Here is a 22,427-nt window from a genome sequence, read left to right on the forward strand (position 1 = left end):
CAAGCTTGGGATAAGCCAAAGATGGGAAGCTGAGAGCCGCAGAGTAGAACCAGAGCACCTTGTAAAGCTCATACCTTTAATGTTCCGCCTTTCACCATGACTTTCTGCCTGTCCGGCTGCACTCCTGTCAGTGCAAACAGCTGGGCCTTGAAAACCATCGGAGGCTCGTCAGTGTTCAGCTCCACATTATCAAACTTTTCCTTCCCCCACTTCACGTTAACTGGTGGCAGAAAATAGCACAATTTAATGCTTTGTAAAAACAAACAGGCAAAGATCTGAGGGAACTGAAACTAATAAATAGGGGGAGTAGAGACCACCTGGAATATATAACCTGGGATCTGACTGGAGGCCAAACGTAACAGCTCTTGCTTACCCTGCGCTTTTGATAATCTGCTTTATACCCAGAATACAGAAATGTACATGGAGGAAAACACAATGGGACTTCCATTGCATGATTACAAGGCTGGATGAGGTCACAGCGCACACAGAAGGATATAAGGAGCCATTGTTAGGATGATTACTACTCCCTCCGCAGCACCACCTCATGGGTACAGACAAACCTCACTTACCACCGGGTACAGTCTAAAGGTACCGTCACACATAACGTTGCTTTTTGTGACGTAGCAACGATATCGTTAACGAAATCGTTATGTGTGACAGCGACCAACGATCAGGCCCCTACTGGGAGATCGTTGGTCGCTGGGGAAAGTCCAGGACTTTATTTTGTCGCTGATCACCTGCTGACATCGCTGACGTCACCGCTGTGCTTTACGGCCGGCACTCAGTCAGTGCGGGAAGCTGAAGGCGAGGGACGTGACCAGACATCAGAATGTAAGTAAGTAGTGTTTGTTTTTTTACATTTACAATGGTAACCAGGGTAAACATCGGGTTACTAAGCGTCCGATGTTTACCCTGGTTACCCGGGGACTTCGGGATCGTTGGAGAGCTGTCTGTGTGACAGCTCTCCAGCGACCAAACAGCGACGCTGCAGCGATCGGCATCGTTGTCTATATCGTTGCAGCGTCGCTAAATGTGACGGTACCTTTATGCATCATGTTACACAAGCCGGCACCTCCGATCACGGCATTACACATACATCAGTGCCAATCTCACAGGTAAATAAAGCATTTGTTTCATATTCGTATAGACATGGGATAAAGAAGACATCCCCTCTCCTGACAGGTTGCAGTAAGTACTTGTATTCCCCATAATATGCCAGCAATGGAGCATTTTGTCTTAGAATTCTGCAATGTGCCCTGTTACAGCTCCCATACACATTAGACTAACAACGATCTAGAGGGGCTAAAAGGGAACCTGTCTGGTCCCCCGTGCCCTCCACCCCAGCACCATTCACCTATGTATGATTAACCCCCTCCCTAACCAGCCCTGTATAACGTAATTCAGGTACATAAACGCTTTAGAAAAGCCTCTATAATGTCACCATTTCCTATGGTAATGAGGGCTTTGACTAGTCGATAGGGCATTAGTTCCCCAGACTAGCCGGCCCTCCATCCATATTATGACGTCCCTGTGGGTGCGATAACATAATTTGCACTAGCGGTGTCATCGGCAGCTCATGGAAATCTTACACATGCCCACAGCTCGTATCGGCAGCATCAATGTGTCCGGGTGTACGCTACCCAGCTTCAGAGACATACACTGCGCTGAAACCACCTTCTAAACTTCTGGTCATGCGCAGTGCGTCTCTGAAGCTGGGAAGCGTACACACCGACTTACTGAACATATCGACTCGTCAAAGCCCTCATTACCATAGGAAATGGTGACATTATAGAGGCGTTTAGCATTTATGTAACTATTACGTTATATAGGACTGGTTAGGGAATGGGGGGTTAATCATACATGGGTGAATGCTACTGGGTTGGAGGGCACAGGGGACCTGACAGGTTCCCTTTAAAAGAAGAAACGGGAAAGGAATGGGTTAACCTGCACTGCCATCAAAAAGGAGAAGGCCAGATTTCAAAGAGATGTGGTTTAATAGTCAACGTGTTTCCAAGTACACAACTTCATCAGGATAAACCACAGTGATCTACATGGGCTTGGCTGCCAGTTTGTGTATGGGGTGGGGGGGAGGCTACTGAGTCTCCCCCAACATATGACTAAAGGGTTTGTTCGGTCTAAAACAAGTCTGCAGTCAATGTGACTGCAGACTTGTGACTTCACACATCGCGCACACTGCAAGGATTCGCCGCTGTCCGTGCCAGCAATGGCAATCACCTGACCACAAGTATGTGATAAATATTCACGCCCAGACTCCGACTAGACTTTTTCCAGCCTTGCGCAACACATTGTATTGAGCACGACAGAAACAGTCTAGTTGGATTATGCATATGGCATGCTTGCGGTCACATGCCCACCATTCCTGGGGCTGACACCAGAGAATCCTCACAGTGTGCAGTGCGTGCGATGTGACAAACCACAAGTCTGTAGTCACAGAGCAGTAACATAGTAACATAGTTAGTAAGGCCGAAAAAAGACATTTGTCCATCCAGTTCAGCCTATATTCCATCATAATAAATACCCAGATCTACGTCCTTCTACAGAACCTAATAATTGTATGATACAATATTGTTCTGCTCCAGGAAGACATCCAGGCCTCTCTTGAACCCCTCGACTGAGTTCGCCATCACCACCTCCTCAGGCAAGCAATTCCAGATTCTCACTGCCCTAACAGTAAAGAATCCTCTTCTATGTTGGTGGAAAAACCTTCTCTCCTCCAGACGCAAAGAATGCCCCCTTGTGCCCGTCACCTTCCTTGGTATAAACAGATCCTCAGCGAGATATTTGTATTGTCCCCTTATATACTTATACATGGTTATTAGATCGCCCCTCAGTCGTCTTTTTTCTAGACTAAATAATCCTAATTTCGCTAATCTATCTGGGTATTATAGTTCTCCCATCCCCTTTATTAATTTTGTTGCCCTCCTTTGTACTCTCTCTAGTTCCATTATATCCTTCCTGAGCACCGGTGCCCAAAACTGGACACAGTACTCCATGTGCGGTCTAACTAGGGATTTGTACAGAGGCAGTATAATGCTCTCATCATGTGTATCCAGACCTCTTTTAATGCACCCCATGATCCTGTTTGCCTTGGCAGCTGCTGCCTGGCACTGGCTGCTCCAGGTAAGTTTATCATTAACTAGGATCCCCAAGTCCTTCTCCCTGTCAGATTTACCCAGTGGTTTCCCGTTCAGTGTGTAATGGTGATATTGATTCCCTCTTCCCATGTGTATAACCTTACATTTATCATTGTTAAACCTCATCTGCCACCTTTCAGCCCAAGTTTCCAACTTATCCAGATCCATCTGTAGCAGAATACTATCTTCTCTTGTATTAACTGCTTTACATAGTTTTGTATCATCTGCAAATATCGATATTTTACTGTGTAAACCTTCTACCAGATCATTAATGAATATGTTGAAGAGAACAGGTCCCAATACTGACCCCTGCGGTACCCCACTGGTCACAGCGACCCAGTTAGAGACTATACCATTTATAACCACCCTCTGCTTTCTATCACTAAGCCAATTACTAACCCATTTACACACATTTTCCCCCAGACCAAGCATTCTCATTTTGTGTACCAACCTCGTGCGGCACGGTATCAAACGCTTTGGAAAAATCGAGATATACCACGTCCAATGACTCACCATGGTCCAGCCTATAGCTTACCTCTTCATAAAAACTGATTAGATTGGTTTGACAGGAGCGATTTCTCATAAACCCATGCTGATATGGAGTTAAACAGTTATTCTCATTGAGATAATCCAGAATAACATCCCTCAGAAACCCTTCAAATATTTTACCAACAATAGAGGTTAGACTTACTGGCCTATAATTTCCAGGTTCACTTTTAGAGCCCTTTTTGAATATTGGCACCACATTTGCTATGCGCCAGTCCTGCGGAACAGACCCTGTCGCTATAGAGTCCCTAAAAATAAGAAATAATGGTTTATCTATTACATTACTTAGTTCTCTTAGTACTCGTGGGTGTATGCCATCCGGACCCGGAGATTTATCTATTTTAATCTTATTTAGCCGGTTTCGCACCTCTTCTTGGGTTAGATTGGTGACCCTTAATATAGGGTTTTCATTGTTTCTTGGGATTTCACCTAGCATTTCATTTTCCACCGTGAATACCGTGGAGAAGAAGGTGTTTAATATGTTAGCTTTTTCCTCGTCATCAACAACCATTCTTTCCTCACTATTTTTTAAGGGGCCTACATTTTCAGTTTTTATTCTTTTACTATTGATATAGTTGAAGAACAGTTTGGGATTAGTTTTACTCTCCTTAGCAATGTGCTTCTCTGTTTCCTTTTTGGCAGCTTTAATTAGTTTTTTAGATAAAGTCTTTTTCTCCCTATAGTTTTTTAGAGCTTCAATGGTGCCATCCTGCTTTAGTAGGAGGGAGGTGGCTTGCAGGGAGGTGGCTTGCGAGCCTCCAGCAAGCCATGTCAGATCGCTGTTCTGACAGTGCTCTGCAAAGTGTCCGATCAGCATTCTGACACTACAGAGTGAGGTCCCACCCTGGGACAAATGTAAAACTAAGTAAAAAATAAAAAAAATTAGTGTGTAAAAATCTAAAATAAATAAAAAAAAATAATCTCTCTCCAATAAATACATTTCTATGTGAATAAAAAACAAAGTACACATATTTAGTATCGCCGCGTCCGTAACGACCCGACCTATAAAACTGTCCCACTAGTTAACCCAGTCAGTGAACACTAAAAAAAAAAAAAAAAAAAACCCGAAGCAAAAAACAATGCTTTATCATACCGCCGAACAAAAAGTGGAACACGGGATCAAAAAGACGGATATAAATAAACATGGTACCGCTGAAAACGTCATCTTGTCCCGCAAAAAATGAGCTGCCATACAGAGTCATCAGCAAAAAAATTTAAAAAAAAGTTATAGCCCTCAGAATAAAGCAATGCAAAAAAATTATTATTTTTTTTTTTTTTACATAAAAGTTTTTATTGTACAAAAGCACCAAAACATAAAAAAAAAAAAAATGAGAGATCGCTGTAATTGTACTGACCTGAAGAATAATACTGCTTTATCAATTTTACCAAACAAGGAATGGTATAAACGCCCCCCAAAAAGAAATTGAATAATAGCTGTTTTTTGTTCATTCTGCCTCACAAAAATCAGAATAAAAAGCAATAAAAAAAAGTCATGTAACCGAAAATGGTACCTATAAAAACAAGACCTCATATGACTCTGTAGACCAAAATATGGAAAAATTACAGCTCTCAAAATTTGGTGACGCAAAAACTATTGTTTACAATAAAAAGCATCTTTTAGTGTGTGACCGCTGCAAATCATAAAAATCCGCTAAAAACCTGCTATAAAAGTAAATCAAACACCCCTTTATCATCGCCTTAGTTAGGGAAAAATAATTAAAAAAATGTATTTATTTCTATTTTCCCACTAGGGTTAGGGCTAAAGTTAGGGTTAGGATTACATTTACGGTTGGGAATAGGGTTAGGGGTGTCAGGGTTAGAGGTGTGTTGGAGGAGTTAAACGTGTGGTAGGGTTGGGGCATGTTCGGGTTAGGCATGTGGTTAGGGTTATGGTTAGGGTTGGGATTAGGGCTAGGGGTGTGTTTGGGTTAGGGTTTCAGTTATAATTGGGGGGGGGGGGGGTTTCCACTGTTTAGGCACATCAGGGGCTCTCCAAACAAGAAATGTCGTCCGATCTCAATTCCAGCCAATTCTGCGTTGAAAAAGTAAAAACAGTGCTCCTTCCCTTACGAGCCTCCCGTGCGCCCAAAGATGGGTTTACCCCAACATATGGGGTATCAGCGTACTCCAGACAAATTGAACAACAACTTTTGGGGTCCAATTTCTCTTGTTACCCTTGGGAAAATAAAAATTTGGGGGCTAAAAAAAAAAAAATAATTTTTGTGGGGAAAAAAGATTTTTTATTTTCACGGCTCTGCGTTATAAACTGTAGTTAAACACTTGGGGGTTCAAAGTTCTCAACACATCTAGATAGGTTCCTTGGGGGGTCTAGTTTCCAATATGGGGTCACTTATGGGGGGTTTCTACTCTTTAGGTACATCAGAGGCTCTGCAAACGCAACGCGACACCCGCAGACCATTCCATCTAAAAATAAAACAAATTGGATCTGAAGTACAGTGGATAGAAAAACATGGATAGTGGATAGAAAAACATTTAGAATTGAGAGTCCTCAGTAGTTGATACCATCTTTTCAGTTAGCCATTAAAAGGTAACAAATTGCAAGCTTTCAAGACTACACAGGTCTCTTCATCAGGCATAGACTAAAAGAAATTCTGGACTGGAAAAGCATTAAGCTACTTACTGGTAGCGGCATTTTTCGGAGGCCCATGACAGCACTACGAGAGAGGGGATCCGCCCTTCAGGAACAGGAAACCTACAGATACAAAAGGGCGGTACCTCTCCCCATGCATCAGTTGTATATTAGAGCCTGAGAGGACTACCGCGGTTAGTAGCACACAAACATACATTATATACAGTTTATGTCCAAAAATAATCAATCATAATGAACTATATACCACACGTGAGATCTATCTATCTCATTATATACATTATGGGAAGTGCAACCCCCACGTGAATAGGGAGGGAACTAAGGGTGCTGTCATGGGCCTCCGAAAAATGCCGCTACCAGTAAGTAGCTTAATGCTTTATTCGGACTCCCATGACAGCACTACGAGAGAATTACAGAGATGTAAACTACCTTAGGGAGGGACTATAGCCTGTAGCACCCTTAACCCGAAGGTGAGATCAGAAGAGAACCCCAAGTCCAACCTATAGTGCTTGAAAAAGGTGGAAGGGGATGACCACGTAGCTGCCTTACATATCTGGTCGATGGAAACTCCAGATCTCTCAGCCCAGGATGCAGCCATGGCCCGAGTGGAATGTGCCCTCAGATTCTGCGGAGCTGGACCTCCACCTGCAGTATAAGCCAGAGAGATAGCCTCCCTAATCCACTTCGCTAGCGTGTACTTCGACACTAAGACCTTTCCTGGGACCTTGGAAAGATAGAAACAACGCCTCCTCTCTCTTCCAAGCATCAGTGACTGATATATATTCTAAGAGACATCTCCTAACATCTAACGTATGGAGTAACTCCTCTTTGGAATTAGAAGGATTAGGGAGAAATGATGGTAGAACTATCTCCTGAGATCTATGAAATTCTGAGGCCACTTTTGGTAAGTAAGCTGGATCTGGTCTGAGGACTACCCTGTCCTGTAGAAACTCTGTATAGGGGGACAGCCTAGAAAGAGCCTGTATGTCTCCTACCCTACGAGCAGATGTAATTGCCACCAAAAATGCTGTTTTGAGGGATAGTAATTTAAGTGAGGCTGAATGTAAAGGCTCAAACGGTTCTTTAGTCAAGGCTGAGAGGACTAGGTTAAGATCCCAAGGCATTGACCTATTCCTGTGTATAGGTCTGGATCTACTAGCTGCTTTGATGAACCTTGATACCCAATAATTACCAGCAATGTTGCAAGAAAATAAGGCCCCTAGGGCTGAGACTTGTACTTTTAGCGTACTCGTGGATAGATTTAGCTCTAGCCCTCTCTGCAGGAATTCTAGAATCTGGTTGATTGGTAAACCCTCTTCGATATTAAAATTTGAAGAGGCCAGAAACTTCCTCCAAGTTCTAGAGTAGATCTTAGTTGTTATGAGTTTTCTACTCTTCATAAGGGTATCAATGAGATTTGGAGAAAATCCTCTGTTTTTTAACAGTGACCTTTCAAAGACCATGCCGTCAAATGTAGACCCTTCACTTGTGGATGGTTGATCGGACCTTGATGAAGTAGGTCCGGGATGTCTGGCAGTACCCAGGGGTCTTCCACCGACATGGTCCTGAGCCAGGAGAACCAAGCCCTTCGGGGCCAGAACGGAGCGATCAGTATGATTCTCGCTTGATCCTCCCTTATCTTTCTGACCACCAGAGGCAACAGGTTTAGCGGGGGAAACGCATAAGCCAACCGGAAATCCCATCTGATCAGGAAGGCATCCACTACCAGCGGATATTCCCTGGGATTCAAGGAACAGAATTTTTTCGTTTTTCTGTTGTCCTTGTTGGCAAATAGGTCCACCTCTGGATGACCCCACCTGCGGACAATCTGGTTGAAGATTTTTGTGTTCAGAGACCACTCTCCTTGTCTTAAGGTGTTTCGACTTAGAAAGTCCGCCTTTATATTTTCCTTCCCTTTTATATGTACTGCTGCTAAAGATAGAAAATGATTTTCCGCTATCTGGAGCAGGCGGTCCGCTATTTCCATCAGGGACTCGGAGCGTGTTCCACCTTGGTGATTCACGTAGGCCACTGCCACCTGATTGTCGGAGAGGATTTTGACATGGTGACCCTGTAGATACACGAGGAGTTCCTTAATTGATAATTCAATCGCCAACAACTCCTTTTGATTAGAAGAGGCTGATGTTTGGGGGTCCCATAGACCCTGGACTACCACGTCACCCATGTGTGCCCCCCACCCTGTGGGGCTGGCGTCCGTCGTAACTACCCGAGTCACTTGAGTCACCCAGGGAACTCCTGCTGACAGATTGTCTTCCCTTAGCCACCATCTAAGAGATGTCAGAACCTCTGGACTCAATGTCATCTGACCCTGCAAGGAACCCTGTAAGACTCTGTCATAATTCAGTACGTCAAACTGTAAAGGTCTGGAGTGGAACTGGGCCCAACGGACGGCGGGAATACAGGAAGTTAGGGAACCTAACAAGGACATAGCCTGTCTAAGAGTCATGGTTGGTTCTTTAATTGCTTTTAATACCTGTTGTTGGATATGGCGCAGTTTATCAGTTGGAAGACAGCATTGTTGGGACTCGGAATCTAACAGCAGACCTAGGAATCTCTGGTTTTTTAGGGGTTGTAATCGGGATTTTTCATAATTCACGATCCAGCCCAGATTCTCTAGCTTAGATATAGCTGTTTTTACCTGAGCAAGGCAATGGTCTGCTGAGTTCCCAACTATCAGGAAATCATCCAGATAAGGGATTATGAGGATATCAGATTCACGTAAATGCGCCATGACCTCCGCAACTACTTTAGTGAATACTCGGGGAGACGTTGAGAGGCCGAAGGGAAGGGCTCTAAATTGAAAATGTCGAACAATACCCCCCATAGACACCGCCACACGTAGATACCTCTGAAAGTTTTCATGGATAGGAACATGATAATACGCATCTTTTAAGTCCACAACTACCATGAAGCAGTGTTTGAACAACATTTTAATTGCAGAGCTGATTGACTCCATTTTAAATGTGGCTTTAACCAGGTATTCATTCAGGGATTTAAGGTTAATGATAGTCCTAAATGATCTGTCTGGTTTCTGGATCAGAAAAAGGGGAGAGTAGAATCCACTCCCTCTTTCTGACTCTGGAACTTCAATCAGCACGTTTTTGAGGCATAAACTCACAACTTCTGCCTCCAAAGCCGTCTGTTCAATAGTGGAGGAACGTAAGGGGGTTAACATAAATTTATCCCGAGGCCAGTGAATAAATTCTAATTTCAGACCTTCTGAAATAATACCTCGGACCCAGTCACTATTTGAGATGTTAGACCATGCGGAAGAGAAGGCTGACAATCTCCCTCCCACAGGGATCGCTAGTCATTGGTCCGGTTTCTTACGTTCTTTTGAGGAACGGCGGAACATGTAACCCGTACCTCTCCTGCGTCTATCCTCCCATCTAAAATTCTCTCTAGTGGGTGAGGATGCGCGCTTCCTTCCGCGACCAAATCTCCTCCTGTTGAATGGACGCCGATAAGAAGATGATGACAAACTCGGGAATTTTTTCTTGTCATCTCCAGCCTTTTCAAGCAGGTCATCCACGGTTGGCCCGAAGAGGTATTCCCCTTTGCATGGGATAGCGCATAATTTGGACCTTGATTGAATGTCACCCGACCAACATTTCAACCACAGGGCTCTACGAGCCGCGTTGGAGAGTCCTGCTGCTCTGGCCGCCATCCTGACCGAATCGACCGACGCGTCCGACAGGAAAGCCGCAGCATCTTGAATCACCGGAAGCGCACTTAGAATGGAACTTCTGGAAGCGCCTTCCTTAAGCTGGGATTCCAACTGTTCCAGCCAGACCATTAGGGATCTGGCTGTACAAGTCGCAGCCACCGCTGGCCTCAACGATCCGGCTGCCATCTCCCAGGTACCTTTAAGGAAGGTATCCGCCTTCCTGTCAAGGGGGTCTTTAAGGGATCCCATATCTTCGAAAGGTAATGCGGCCTTTTTTGATGCCTTTGCTACCGCAGCATCTAATTTAGGGGCCTTGTCCCAGGTATCCACAGTCGTATCCTCAAAGGGATATCTGCGTTTTAAGGCTGGTGGTAATGAGCCTTTCTTCTCCGGTTTCTTCCATTCCCGGAGAATCAGGTCTTGAATTTTATCATTCACCGGGAAGGACCTACGCTTCTTGTGTTCCAAACCACTGAACATTAGTTGCTGACGGGAAAGCGGAGTTTTAGGTTCTTCTAGGCCCATCGTACCTCTGACCGACTTAACTAATTTATCTACTCGGTCCAGAGGCAGACAGAATCGGCCAGATTCCTCTTCTGATGACGAGGAAGAGAGATTTGAGCCATAGGAACCTTCATCCTTATCTTCCTCTGATGAATCAGAGATCACCGAGGTTCTCTGTTTTGAACTCCCCGCCTGGGACATAGACCGCAGGGATTCCCTTACTTCTGTACGGATCATCTCACGCAGATTAGCCGTAGAAGCAGATTCTTCCGCTACCTAGGGGAGGACAATAAGGGTGATACCATCTATCTAGCCTGATGTCACTCAACCCCTCCACTCCTGTAGACCTCACCGTCTGTTGTATACAGGAGGCGCATAATTTTTTAATATAAGAATCTGGTAACGGGACTTCACACAGGGCACACTCCTTATGTTTCGACTTTGCACTTTTCTTTCCCTAAAATGACAAAGTATAAGGGGCCCGCGTCACTGAGTGAGCATTCACGTAGATCTCTTACCAGTGTACGCCAAAAAAGGTACCGGAACACGAGGGGGTTCTTTGCCAGTCGATGCTCTGGATCCCTGCTTGGACGAGCTTTTACGGCTGGACTGGTCACTTCTGGCATGCTCCTTCTCCGTGGCCCTTTTGTCGCACGTCCTCCGGCAACTGAAGCTGCCGCTCACCATCACTCTCCATGATGTGGATGTGACCAAAGGCAGAGCTCTATTCCCAGCTCCTGCTTAAATCCCCCTCAGATCCGGTCAGCAGGCTGCCTGGCGCCACTCCTATTGGTTCCGGCTGATGAGACTACATCTGGGGGGTCAGCGCAGTGTGTGAGGAGACCGGCGTTCCGAAGGAGCGATATACTTACCGGCGCCGGCGCTAACGGAGATCAGGAATCCTCTGGACTCTGCTCCCTGCTGTCTACATCACTGACGTGCAGTCCAGCCAGGACCACCGTGATGTCTTCCAGGAGCTTCCGCACCGGTCGAGGTAGGAGACCCCCCCGCTACCTGATTCGACCGGCCGGCCTGGGATCCATCTACGAGATTCATCTGTAGGATCCTGCCCCTCCAGGAACAGGAAACCAACTGATGCATGGGGAGAGGTACCGCCCTTTTGTATCTGTAGGTTTCCTGTTCCTGAAGGGCGGATCCCCTCTCTCGTAGTGCTGTCATGGGAGTCCGAATAAAATCACATATTTATGCACAACACATCACAGAAAAAAAACATGGATAAGACAGGTGACAAGAAGCAGGATTACCGTGAGTGAAACAGTTATGTCCATAAATATTGGACCAGTTCTTAGATAAGGAGGGTTTTATTGTCCTCTGATTGGGGTCTGGTTCTGTTATGATGCCCCCACATGGTCTGAGGGACAAACGCTTTAGTTGATGTAAAAAGCCAAATCCATGCGACACATTCATTCCTGCACTAAGAGTGTCAGAGGTCATCATCAGTTTATATTCCCAGACTCTTCTGACTCTGAGATTTGAAGTTACCTTTTAATACAAGTAATATCATGTCCATAATGTTACTGTATGATCCAGGAGACAGAAATGTATTTCCACAGGTAGATCCATTCTTTTTTTTCTTATTGTATGGTGATGAGAGTTCACTCTTGTTCTCAGTTTTTGCCCTGTCCCCCCTACATACAGACCCCCAGTTGGACATTTTGTACAAATAATTAGGTACACCACATTAGAAGTGACACAGCTGAAAGTACAGTACCTGGTATCTTGTAGTCCTGATGTGAATTGGGGATCTTTATCTTGTCCGTGGTCATTATAAATGGACAGGTTTTACCTTTTTTTCCTGATTGCAAGGAAAGGTACCTGCAGCTGGTGGAGAGGACAGGGAGCTTTTGATAATGATGCTTATTAGATTTGGGGGCTGGCTAAAACACAGTAGTGGGGGGGGTGGGGGGTGTCTGGAAAAGTGGATTGTAAGCGGGCATCTTTTTGTAGTAAAGGTTGTAATTTCCATGCAGCTCCCCTTAGCACCTCCAGATTTGGATTGTAGGCGACTACTAGAGGCACCTGGTTGTTTTCTTCTTTAGCTTTGTAATGTAGCAGGTGATTCCTTGATATTCTGGTGGCTCTTGTAATCTGGTTTTCAATTGTTCTTGGATGGTAGCCCTGATTCAAAAAGGTCTTTCTGAGGTGACCAAGGTGTTCATCTCTATACATTGGGTTGGAACATATATGATTATGTCTGATGGCTTGGCTGTAGACAATAAAGTTTTTAATGCGTTTTGGATGGAAACTGTCCCATTTAAAGGGACACTGTCACCTGAATTTGGAGGGAACAATCTTCAGCCATGGAGGCGGGGTTTTTGATTCACCCTTTCCTTACCCGCTAGCTGCATGCTGGCTGCAATATTGGATTGAAGTTAATTCTCTGTCCTCCGTAGTACATGCCTGCACAAGGTAATCTTGCCTTGCGCAGGCGTGTACTATGGAGGACAGAGAATGAACTTCAATCCAATATTGCAGCCAGCATGCAGCCAGCGGGTAAGGAAAGGGTGAATCAAAAACCCAAAAACCCCGCCTCCATGGCTGAAGATTGTTCCCTCCAAATTCAGGTGACAGTGTCCCTTTAAGGTATATTGGACGGTCGATTGGCTTCTGATACAGGGATGTTTCTATTTCATTGTTCTGCAGCTTAATGATGATATCTAAAAAGTTAATTTCAGTGCAGGAGTAGTTGAGTGTCAAGTTGATGGTAGGATGAAATTGATTAAACTGTTCATGGAACGTCTTTAGCTGTGGCTCAGACTCCGTCCAGATGATTAAAATATCATCAATGTAGTGGTAGTAGGCCAGAGGCCTGATGGGACATGAGGACAAAAAGTCCATGGCCATGAAAAGATTTGCATACTGTGGGGCCATTTTACTTCCCATTGTTGTGCCAGTCCCCTGTAGATAGATCTTGTTGTCAAATTTAAAGTAATTGTGGGTGAGGATGAATTTTATAAGTTTCAGCACAGAAGGTGCATCAGTCCCTGTGTTTTCCAGGAAGAATTTGCAGGCATTTAATCCATCCTGGTGTGGGATATTGGAGTACAAAGATTCCACATCCATGGTGGCCAGGATGGTTCCTTCTGGTAGAGGACCTATTGCTGTACCAGTGGTTTAACCCTCCGTCACATACAACTGATCTGACAGGCGCTTCTCTTTTACTTTAATTTCTCCTTCCTCACCAGATTGTGAGGAAACCCCCTCCCTCCAGGTAGTCTCCTGTCTCTTGAAGGTCTGTGAAACCTGATATCACAGTTGGATTTCAGAGCTTCAGGGGAGAGGATATAGCTGCACAGATCTCTCAGGCTCATTGTATGTGAATACGTCACATTCAGTAAGGTTGGTATTTAATGTTTTTATTCATCACAATAGTTTATTTAGCTTGTTTTATGAATGTATAGCACAAAATGTGAGGATATTTCATAGAAATAAGGGAGATTTTATAAAAGAAAGTGTGCTGCTCAGGCATATACAGTAGTTCCCTAACATATTCCTTCTCTTGCTTCAGATTATCTGCTGAAATGGAGAGGAAAATGTACAATTTATCCAAACAACTTGATGTTGAAGAAGTAACAAACATGCTGTTAGATGATAGAGACCTCACACTGAATGAGGATTTAGGAGAGGAAAGTGAGATTGATTCTCATGATGAGGTGGAAGAATGTGTCCTGGATTCTGAAACAGAGCAAGATGGTGACAGTGGTGAGGATGAAGAAGTTGGATCATATTATATTGGAAAAGATAAAAATACTAAATGGAACAAGAAGCCATTCCAGAAAAAACGTAGGGAACCTTTAAACATTATTACTCACCTTCCTGCAGTAATAGGAACTGCACGTAATGCAAAAACTGCAGTTGAATGCTGGAACAGTATATTTACAGATGACATTCTGGACTCTATTGTCACATATACCAACCAATATACAGACATTATAAAGGACAAGTACATCTGCAACAGAACCATCAAGCCCACAGATGAAATAGAACTGCGTGCTTTTTTTGGATTACTGTACCTTGCAGGAGCTTATAGGGCAAATAGACAAAGTTTGGAGGAACTTTGGGGTAAAGATGGGGATGGAGTTGAAAAATTTAGCCTTGTTATGTCCATAAACAGATTCAAGATTCTAATTCGTTGCCTTCGGTTTGACGACAGAACTACCCGAACCGAACGCAAAACACATGACCGACTTGCTCTAATTCGTGATGTATTTCAAAGATTTGTTGTAAACTGTAAACAAAGTTATTACCCTGGAGAGAATCTCACTATTGACGAAATGCTCCCTGGTTTTCGTGGTAGATGTGCCTTTCGTCAATATATTCCATCAAAGCCAAACAAATATGGAATAAAAATGTATGCCCTTGTTGATGCCAGTAAGACCTACACTTACAACCTGGAAGTTTATGCAGGAAAACAACCAGAAGGTCCTTACTGTGTGAGCAACAAACCCATTGATGTTGTAAAAAGACTGGCTGAACCCTTATTTGGATCGGGTCGCAATATTACAGCTGACAATTGGTTTACAAGTTGTGATCTGATTGATTATCTGAAAATTCAGAAGCTGTCATATGTGGGAACTGTAAGAAAAAACAAAAGGGAATTGCCGCCACAGTTTGTAAGTGTGAAAGAGAGACAACAGTACAGCAGTATGTTTGCATTCCATAATGGAAAGGCTTTAGTTTCCTATGTACCACATGCCAAAAAAATCGTACTTCTTCTATCAACACTTCATGATGATGCTGCCATCGATCCTGGGACTGGGGCAGAAAAAACCCCGGAGATAATTACATTTTACAATGCCACCAAAGGGGGTGTGGATACAGCAGATCAGATGTGCTCCACTTTCAACGTCAGCAGAAACATCAAACGCTGGCCAATGGTCATATTTTTTGCTATGTTGAATTTGGGTGGTATAAATTCACAAGTAATTTATCTTGAAAACAAGCTTGAACCACTCCGTAGACGATTGTATCTGAAAAAATTGGCCCATGAACTAGTACTTGGAGAGCTACGCAGGAGAAGCGTGAAAACAATCGGTATCCCCTCTCGCCTTCAAGTTCAGCTCAAAAGGTTCCGCCCAGAAGATGATGGTGAAAAGTCACCATCTGCACCACCTCACAAAAGAAGGAGATGCACCACCTGCCAAACGGAAAGCGGAACCAGAAGGCTTTCAAATTATGAATGTCTCAAATGTCATAAAGCAATTTGCCTGACACATGCAAAAATGGTGTGTAATTCTTGCTATTTGCTCTGCAAGTGTGACTTTTCTGGGGAAACCTCAGCATCTACTTCTGATTGAATATGTTTTTAATAGTACTTAAGGTACCTTAAAATTAAGTTTGTGTTCAAAAATTTTCTTTGTACATTTTTTTGAGAGAGTCGAACTGGGGACTATTTGGCGGGAGTTTTGAAAAGTTTGTATTTCATAGTTATTAGTTTTATGTTAAGTAAATGTTTTTTTTTGCAATTGATTATGTGTAGTCTCTTTTATTACATCCCTATGAAGGTCACTGATCACTTTTAGAGCACTGAAATTGCAAACATTAGATATTATAGGTATTTTTCCAGCAGGCGCCTGACAGGCACATTGTATGTGAACTCGTTAGTCCGAATACTGTATGTGACGGAGGGTTAAGAATGCCCTTTACCCATATCGGATTCTAAAGATACAACTGTACAACCTGTTCCTGCCATTACATCCTTATCACAATAGGACATAATGCATGGCACTGAGGCTATTCCATTTTTTTAAACATTCCAAAAATTCCTGTGAAATATCTGAAGGGTTAATAAACTTCTTGAATGTGGTTTTGAGCACCTTGACGGGTGCAGTTTATAGAATGATGCCACACTTGGGTATTTTCTATCATATAGACTTCAAAGTGACTTCAAATGTGACGTGGTCCCCCCCCCCAAAAAAAAAATGGTGATGTAAAAATGAGAAATTGCTGGTCAACTTTTAACCCTTATAACTCCCTAACAAAAAAAAAATGTTGGTTGCAAAAGTGTGCTCATGCAAAGTAGACTTGTGGGAAATGTTATTTAATAAGTATTTTGTGTGACAGATCTCTGTGATTTAAGGGCATTAAAATTCAAAGTTGGAAAAATGCTAAATTGTGAAAATTTTCGCCAAATTTCCGTTTTTTTTTCCACAAATAAACGCAAGTAATGTCGAGGAAATTTTACCACTAACATGAAGTACAATATGTCATGAGAAAACAATGTCAGAATCACTGGGATCCGTTGAAGTGTTCCAGAGTTATAACCTAACATAAAGGCACAGTGATCAGACTTGTAAAAATTGGCCCGGTCATTAACGTGCAAACTACCTTTGGGGGATTAAAGGGTTAAGACCGGTCTACCCCTAAAAAGGATCTGGCATGGCCGATTTAGGGCTGGCATTCCTTTTTCTCTGAGATAAGTCGCCACAAGAGGAGTCTGATAGTAGATCTCTCATAGGGAACACAGAGGATTGAGAGATCTGGTGTACGGAGGAGTCGGAGAAAGCCGTCAGCCAAAACAACATTCATCCACTGCCAACTATTGTGTATGGGGCATCCTATTCCACTAGAAATGTATTCATTTATTTATTTAAAAGGAATAAAAGAGGAAAACCAAAATGCAGCGGTATAGAAATCATTTTTTTTTTTACAACGCTTACTAAAACAAACACGTCCGTAGAGACGACAGATTTTCTCAAAGGGGTAAAGATCTGTATGTCCACGTCATCATGAGATCCCCCGTCTGTCCTAGTGGTGCCCGTCAAGTGGGGACAGAATCGCCCTTTCTAGTAACTGTCGAGGGGCCCAGCAGTGGACAATAATAATAATAATAAAAGGTTTCTTACGGACACCCACTTCATGAAGAGCCTGGACATACTGCACTAGGGCAAACGTCAGACATAAATCAGGTACACTGCTGCATACTAGACCATAAGAGATCGCATGTGCTCCTCTCAGGGCCACATGGATAAAGGGGAGAGCCGGGGCCGAGGGGGGAATTATCTAATATAGGATTCTAAAGACACAACTGTACAACCTGATCCTGCCATTACATCCTTATCACATAGGACATAATGCATGGCACTGGGGCTGTTCCATGAGCAGCGGATGCCAGCTCTACTGTATGGCCAACATCCATCTGACTATTTAACCCCTTAGATACCATGGCAACAAAGATGCCAACTTGCGGACAAAAATGTACATGTCTAATGTGGTGATTAAGAAAAAAAAAGTAACTACATTAATCAGGATCTGTCGCTGGCCTGCCTCCTCACTACCTTATATCCTGTATATCATGAACACCGAGACACACGGAGGATGGTGCTTATGTCAGCATACAGAATAGAAAACTGAAGAGAAGAGAATGGTGGATACAGGACCGATCCCAAGTACACAGAAACATCCATACAAACCTGTACAACAAGGGCACACTCCAGGTGTAAGGTGCACCTAATTCATTAAGTGGAGCTCACCGCTTGGTGAAGGAGGGCCATCTCACTACAGGGGTGCCATCATTAAAACCTGCATGAAAATAACGCCAGTCTTCATGGATCATGGCCAGAGGGCACCGTGTCTATCAGTCACTTTTTGTTAACTCACCTTTAACTCCTTCCTTACATCCACTTGACGGAGATGAGCATGTATGGAGTGGGCACAATCAAGGGGGGGGGGGTGTATGTTTGGGTGCATATCACCCCCCCCTTCCTCCCATGACCCAACTGTAGGGTGCAGCTGGGTGGCAACCAGGGGCTTCCTGGAGGTCCCACCCACTTCCACCTTTGTACTCCTATGGAGGGGCTTCACATAAGATTATTCATTTCACTTTGTACTGCAGCGGATAGCACAAGTGGTTTAATAATCAGTTTCAAGTCTCCAAAATGGCTAATACGAAAAAGATTAAAAAAAAAAAAAATAAAAAAAATCACCCCTTAAGAGTATGAATCCTCTGCCTAAAACAAAAAAATTCATTTCGATACAACCCCATTAGTCCAATTACCAAAATTACTAAACCTATAAAAAAGGTAAGTGTCAGTACGACAAATCAAAGAAAAAAAATACTAGAATTTGTTACAATTTCACCACCTCCCTCCCCAAAAAGGTCATAAAAAGCAGTCAAATGGGAGAATATCTCCTATATAATTGTCTAAGGGTCACGTCTGTCTTTCTGTCTGTCACGGATATTCTGTCTGTCATGGAATCCAAGTCGCTGATTGGTTGTGGCAAAACAGCCAAGACCAATCAGAGACGGGCACAGTCCGGAGGAAAATGGCCGCTCCTTCCTCCCCGCAGTCACTGCCCGTTGCCCGCATACACCCCTCCAGTCAGCACTCACATAGAGTTAATGCCGGCGGTAACGGACCGTGTTATGCCGCAGGTAACTCACTCCGTTACCGCCGCTATTAACCCTGTGTGACCAAGTTTTTACTATTGATGCTGCCTATGCAGCGTCAATAGAAAAAACATCTAAAGTTAAAAATACTTAAAAAAAAATAAAATCATTATTAATACTCACCTTTCGCCGCCTTTCTCGCTCCTTGCGACGCTCCGGTGACCGCTCCATGCAACCGGCAGGTTCCGGTGGCAAGGATGGTATGCGACAAGGACCTGCCATGACGTCACGGTCATGTGAGCGCGACATCATCACACCCTGGGACAGGAAGCTGCCGCGCGGTGACAGAACTACAACGGGCCCTCGGATCGGAAGGTGAGTATGTTTATTTTTTAACCTGTGACATACGTGGCTGGGCAATACACTACATGGGCCGGGCAATATACTACGTGGGCCGGGCAATACACTACGTGGGCTGGGCAATATACTACCTCGGATCGGAAGGTGAGTATGTTTATTTTTTAACCTGTGACATACGTGGCTGGGCAATACACTACGTGGGCCGGGCAATATACTACGTGGGCTGGGCAATATACTACGTGGGCTGGGCAATATACTACCTCGGATCGGAAGGGGAGTATGTTTATTTTTTAACCTGTGACATACGTGGCTGGGCAATATACTACGTGGGCCGGGAAATATACTATGCGGGCTGGGCAATATACTACGTGGGCCGGGCAATATACTACCTCGGATCGGAAGGGGAGTATGTTTATTTTTTAACCTGTGACATACGTGGCTGGGCAATATACTACGTGGGCCGGGAAATATACTATGCGGGCTGGGCAATATACTACCTCGGATCGGAAGGTGAGTATGTTTATTTTTTAACCTGTGACATACGTCACTGGGCAATATACTACGTGGGCTGGGCAATATACTACGTGGGCCGGGAAATATACTACCTCGGATCGGAAGGTGAGTATGTTTATTTTTTAACCTGTGACATACGTGGCTGGGCAATATACTACGTGGGCTGGGCAATATACTACCTCGGATCGGAAGGTGAGTATGTTTATTTTTTAACCTGTGACATACGTGGCTGGGCAATATACTACGTGGGCTGGGCAATATACTACGTGGGCTGGGCAATATACTACGTGGGCATGCGTTAGAAATAAACTACAGTGCATCACATTAAATAATCATATTGATCACGTAAGTTGAATGCCGGGTTTCTTATTATGAAATGGGAGAATACACCCCTAAATGACACCAAAGGGCTGCGCACAGGACAAATAATAGGCCCTCATCCGAGTGACAGGTTACAACACCACACACCCCAATCCAACAGTGTTCGGTTCCTCCTCGGCCCGCGGAGAAGGCGCTGACCCGCTGCATCACCTTTCCTGGGCATTTTTACCAATCAATGGCCACAGTAAACCCCAAGCACCGAGGCGGATCAGGCTCTCTGCACAGATCACCGCGCCCGGACTCGGATGGTAAAATGGAAAGTGTCGGGACAAAGAAAACCATACAGAAAACTGCCCGCGGAAGAAGAGGTCAGCACCCGTAACACGGGCGGCCTCAGCATGGCGCTCTCCTGCAGGACGTCAGGGCGAGAGAGGGACACAGCACTCGTGTCCATGCTCCCGGCCGCCGCACCCCAGCAGGCCCCGCACATAGCGCCCGTACCTGCGTATACGGGCATGGCGGCTATCGGGGCGCAGTCCGCTCTCCAGGCTGTCGCGGTCTCCCAGTCTCATTCAAACAGGGCCCCGCACAGCAGTGACGCTGCGAAATCACACGCTGCACCGACTGAGCAGCCAATCCCGAAGTACAACCCGGTCACGTCGCCAATCAGGCACCAGTCCGGCGACTCTGCAGCCAATCACAGGGCTCAGTTTTGACAGCTTGCCCAATGGCAGCGACCCTTCATTTCCAATAACCCGGAAGTGATAGCAGCTGTGCTTCCTCGGAAGTGGCAGAGTCAGAGATGGGCGCACACAGCTGTGAGAGAAGTTGTGCTCGTATAGAGCGGTCCTCCCCGGGTCTGCCGCTCTGCGAGGAGGGCGCTAGGCTGTAACACGCTGGAGTTCAGAGGAGGCTAAAACCAGAGCCTGTTTAGAGGCTGTAGTAAACGCTGCACGTTGTGATAAGTGAGAAACTCTACTCACAGCGCCTCCTACCGGTGGAGGACTGCAGGTGCAAGTGTTTCGCCACAGGTGCAGACCTTGTTCTTTGTAACAGCAGCAGCCCTATGAGAACAAATCCCTGGACAACTATGGTACAGGAAAGATATTTATTGGTACTGTGTTAGCCAGTGGATAGAAAAATATTTAGAATGGAGAGTCCTCAGTGGTTGATACCTTTTAATTGTGTGGATCTATGAGAAAACACAGCTGACCGCACCACCGCTCACAGGAAAAATCACTCCTGCTCACCTGCGATGGGAGTATGACCGCTGGATCTCGGGTGCTTCAGCCAAAACACGTCTCAAAGTCCATCCAATTAGAAGAAAATAGAAAAGGCAGCACTCCCCGATCCTTCACGAGAGGTAACTTTATTATCTTACATAAAACTCTGCACGGCCGGGGGTGCAGATGTACAGAGTGCGGCAAGCCTGACGACGGCCGTTTCGTGCCCACCTGGCACTTCCACGGGTCAGTGAGTGAGCGGTCAGGGTGACGGAGGAAGTAGGTGCACGGAGGTATAGCCCCTCCCCCCACCAAAACCACCCCGCCACACCTGACACAAACCTCATATACAAAATACATAAAAACTATTTTAAAAACAACGATAACTTTGTGCACAAAACACTTTAACAAGTAATGCTCTGGGCTATAAACATTATATATGGAAAATGTTACAAAACCACCAATTGGCGCTAATCTCCCTAATCCCATCAATACCAGTCTCATATTGGCTAAGCATAAAGCGAACGGGCCGCTAACCTCTCAGAACCGCTCCTTCTTACCGATGGACTACATCAGGAAAGACTTTTTCACAGTTATATCCACTTTTTCTCACAAATGGAAGGTACCAATGAATAACTCCCATTCAACGGAATTAATGGAATGAGGAACTTATGAATAATCTAGCTCTCTCCCTAAGTATATCTAAACCTGTTCACAGGAAAATCAACATATCTATCCGATCGTTTAACCCTAAAGGGCCCATGGCCCGTGTATCCATGATCCACCTAGCCTCCTTCCTAAGCAACATATTGTGCAAATCCCCCCTCGACTAGGCAGGGTCACCTTTTCGATTCCTGCAAATCTCATAACAGAAGGGTCCCCTCCATGGGTGTCGTGGATATGGTCAATCAGTCTCGGTACCCCTTTCTTAGTACTAGATATGTCGATTTTCCTTGGTGGTTTTGTAACAGTTTCCATATATAATGTTTATAGCCCAGAGCATTACTTGTTAAAGTGTTTTGTGCACAAAGTTATCGTTGTTTTTGAAATAGTTTTTATGCATTTTGTATATGAGGTTTGCGTCAGGTGTGGCGGGGTGGTTTTGGTGGGGGGAGGGGCTATACCTCCGTGCACCTACTTCCTCCGTCACCCTGAACGC

The 22,427-nt window shown here is 44.6% G+C and overlaps 1 protein-coding gene across 1 annotated transcript in view; it reads right to left on the minus strand.

Annotated features, from left to right (window-relative positions):
* USP14 (ubiquitin specific peptidase 14) overlaps nucleotides 1–21,005 on the minus strand; it is a 119,337-nt gene extending 98,332 nt beyond the window's left edge. The window contains exons 1-2 of the mRNA XM_069731167.1: nucleotides 20,547–21,005; nucleotides 75–220 (exon numbers count right to left, since the gene is read on the minus strand). Of these exons, the coding sequence (XP_069587268.1) occupies nucleotides 75–220; nucleotides 20,547–20,562 (162 nt within the window). The 5' untranslated portion in view covers nucleotides 20,563–21,005. The remainder of the gene's footprint in view (nucleotides 1–74; nucleotides 221–20,546) is intronic.
* Between the last annotated feature and the right edge of the window lie 1,422 nt (nucleotides 21,006–22,427).

This window comes from Ranitomeya imitator, chromosome 6 (assembly GCF_032444005.1).
Source record: "Ranitomeya imitator isolate aRanImi1 chromosome 6, aRanImi1.pri, whole genome shotgun sequence".
Taxonomy (NCBI): domain Eukaryota; kingdom Metazoa; phylum Chordata; class Amphibia; order Anura; family Dendrobatidae; genus Ranitomeya; species Ranitomeya imitator.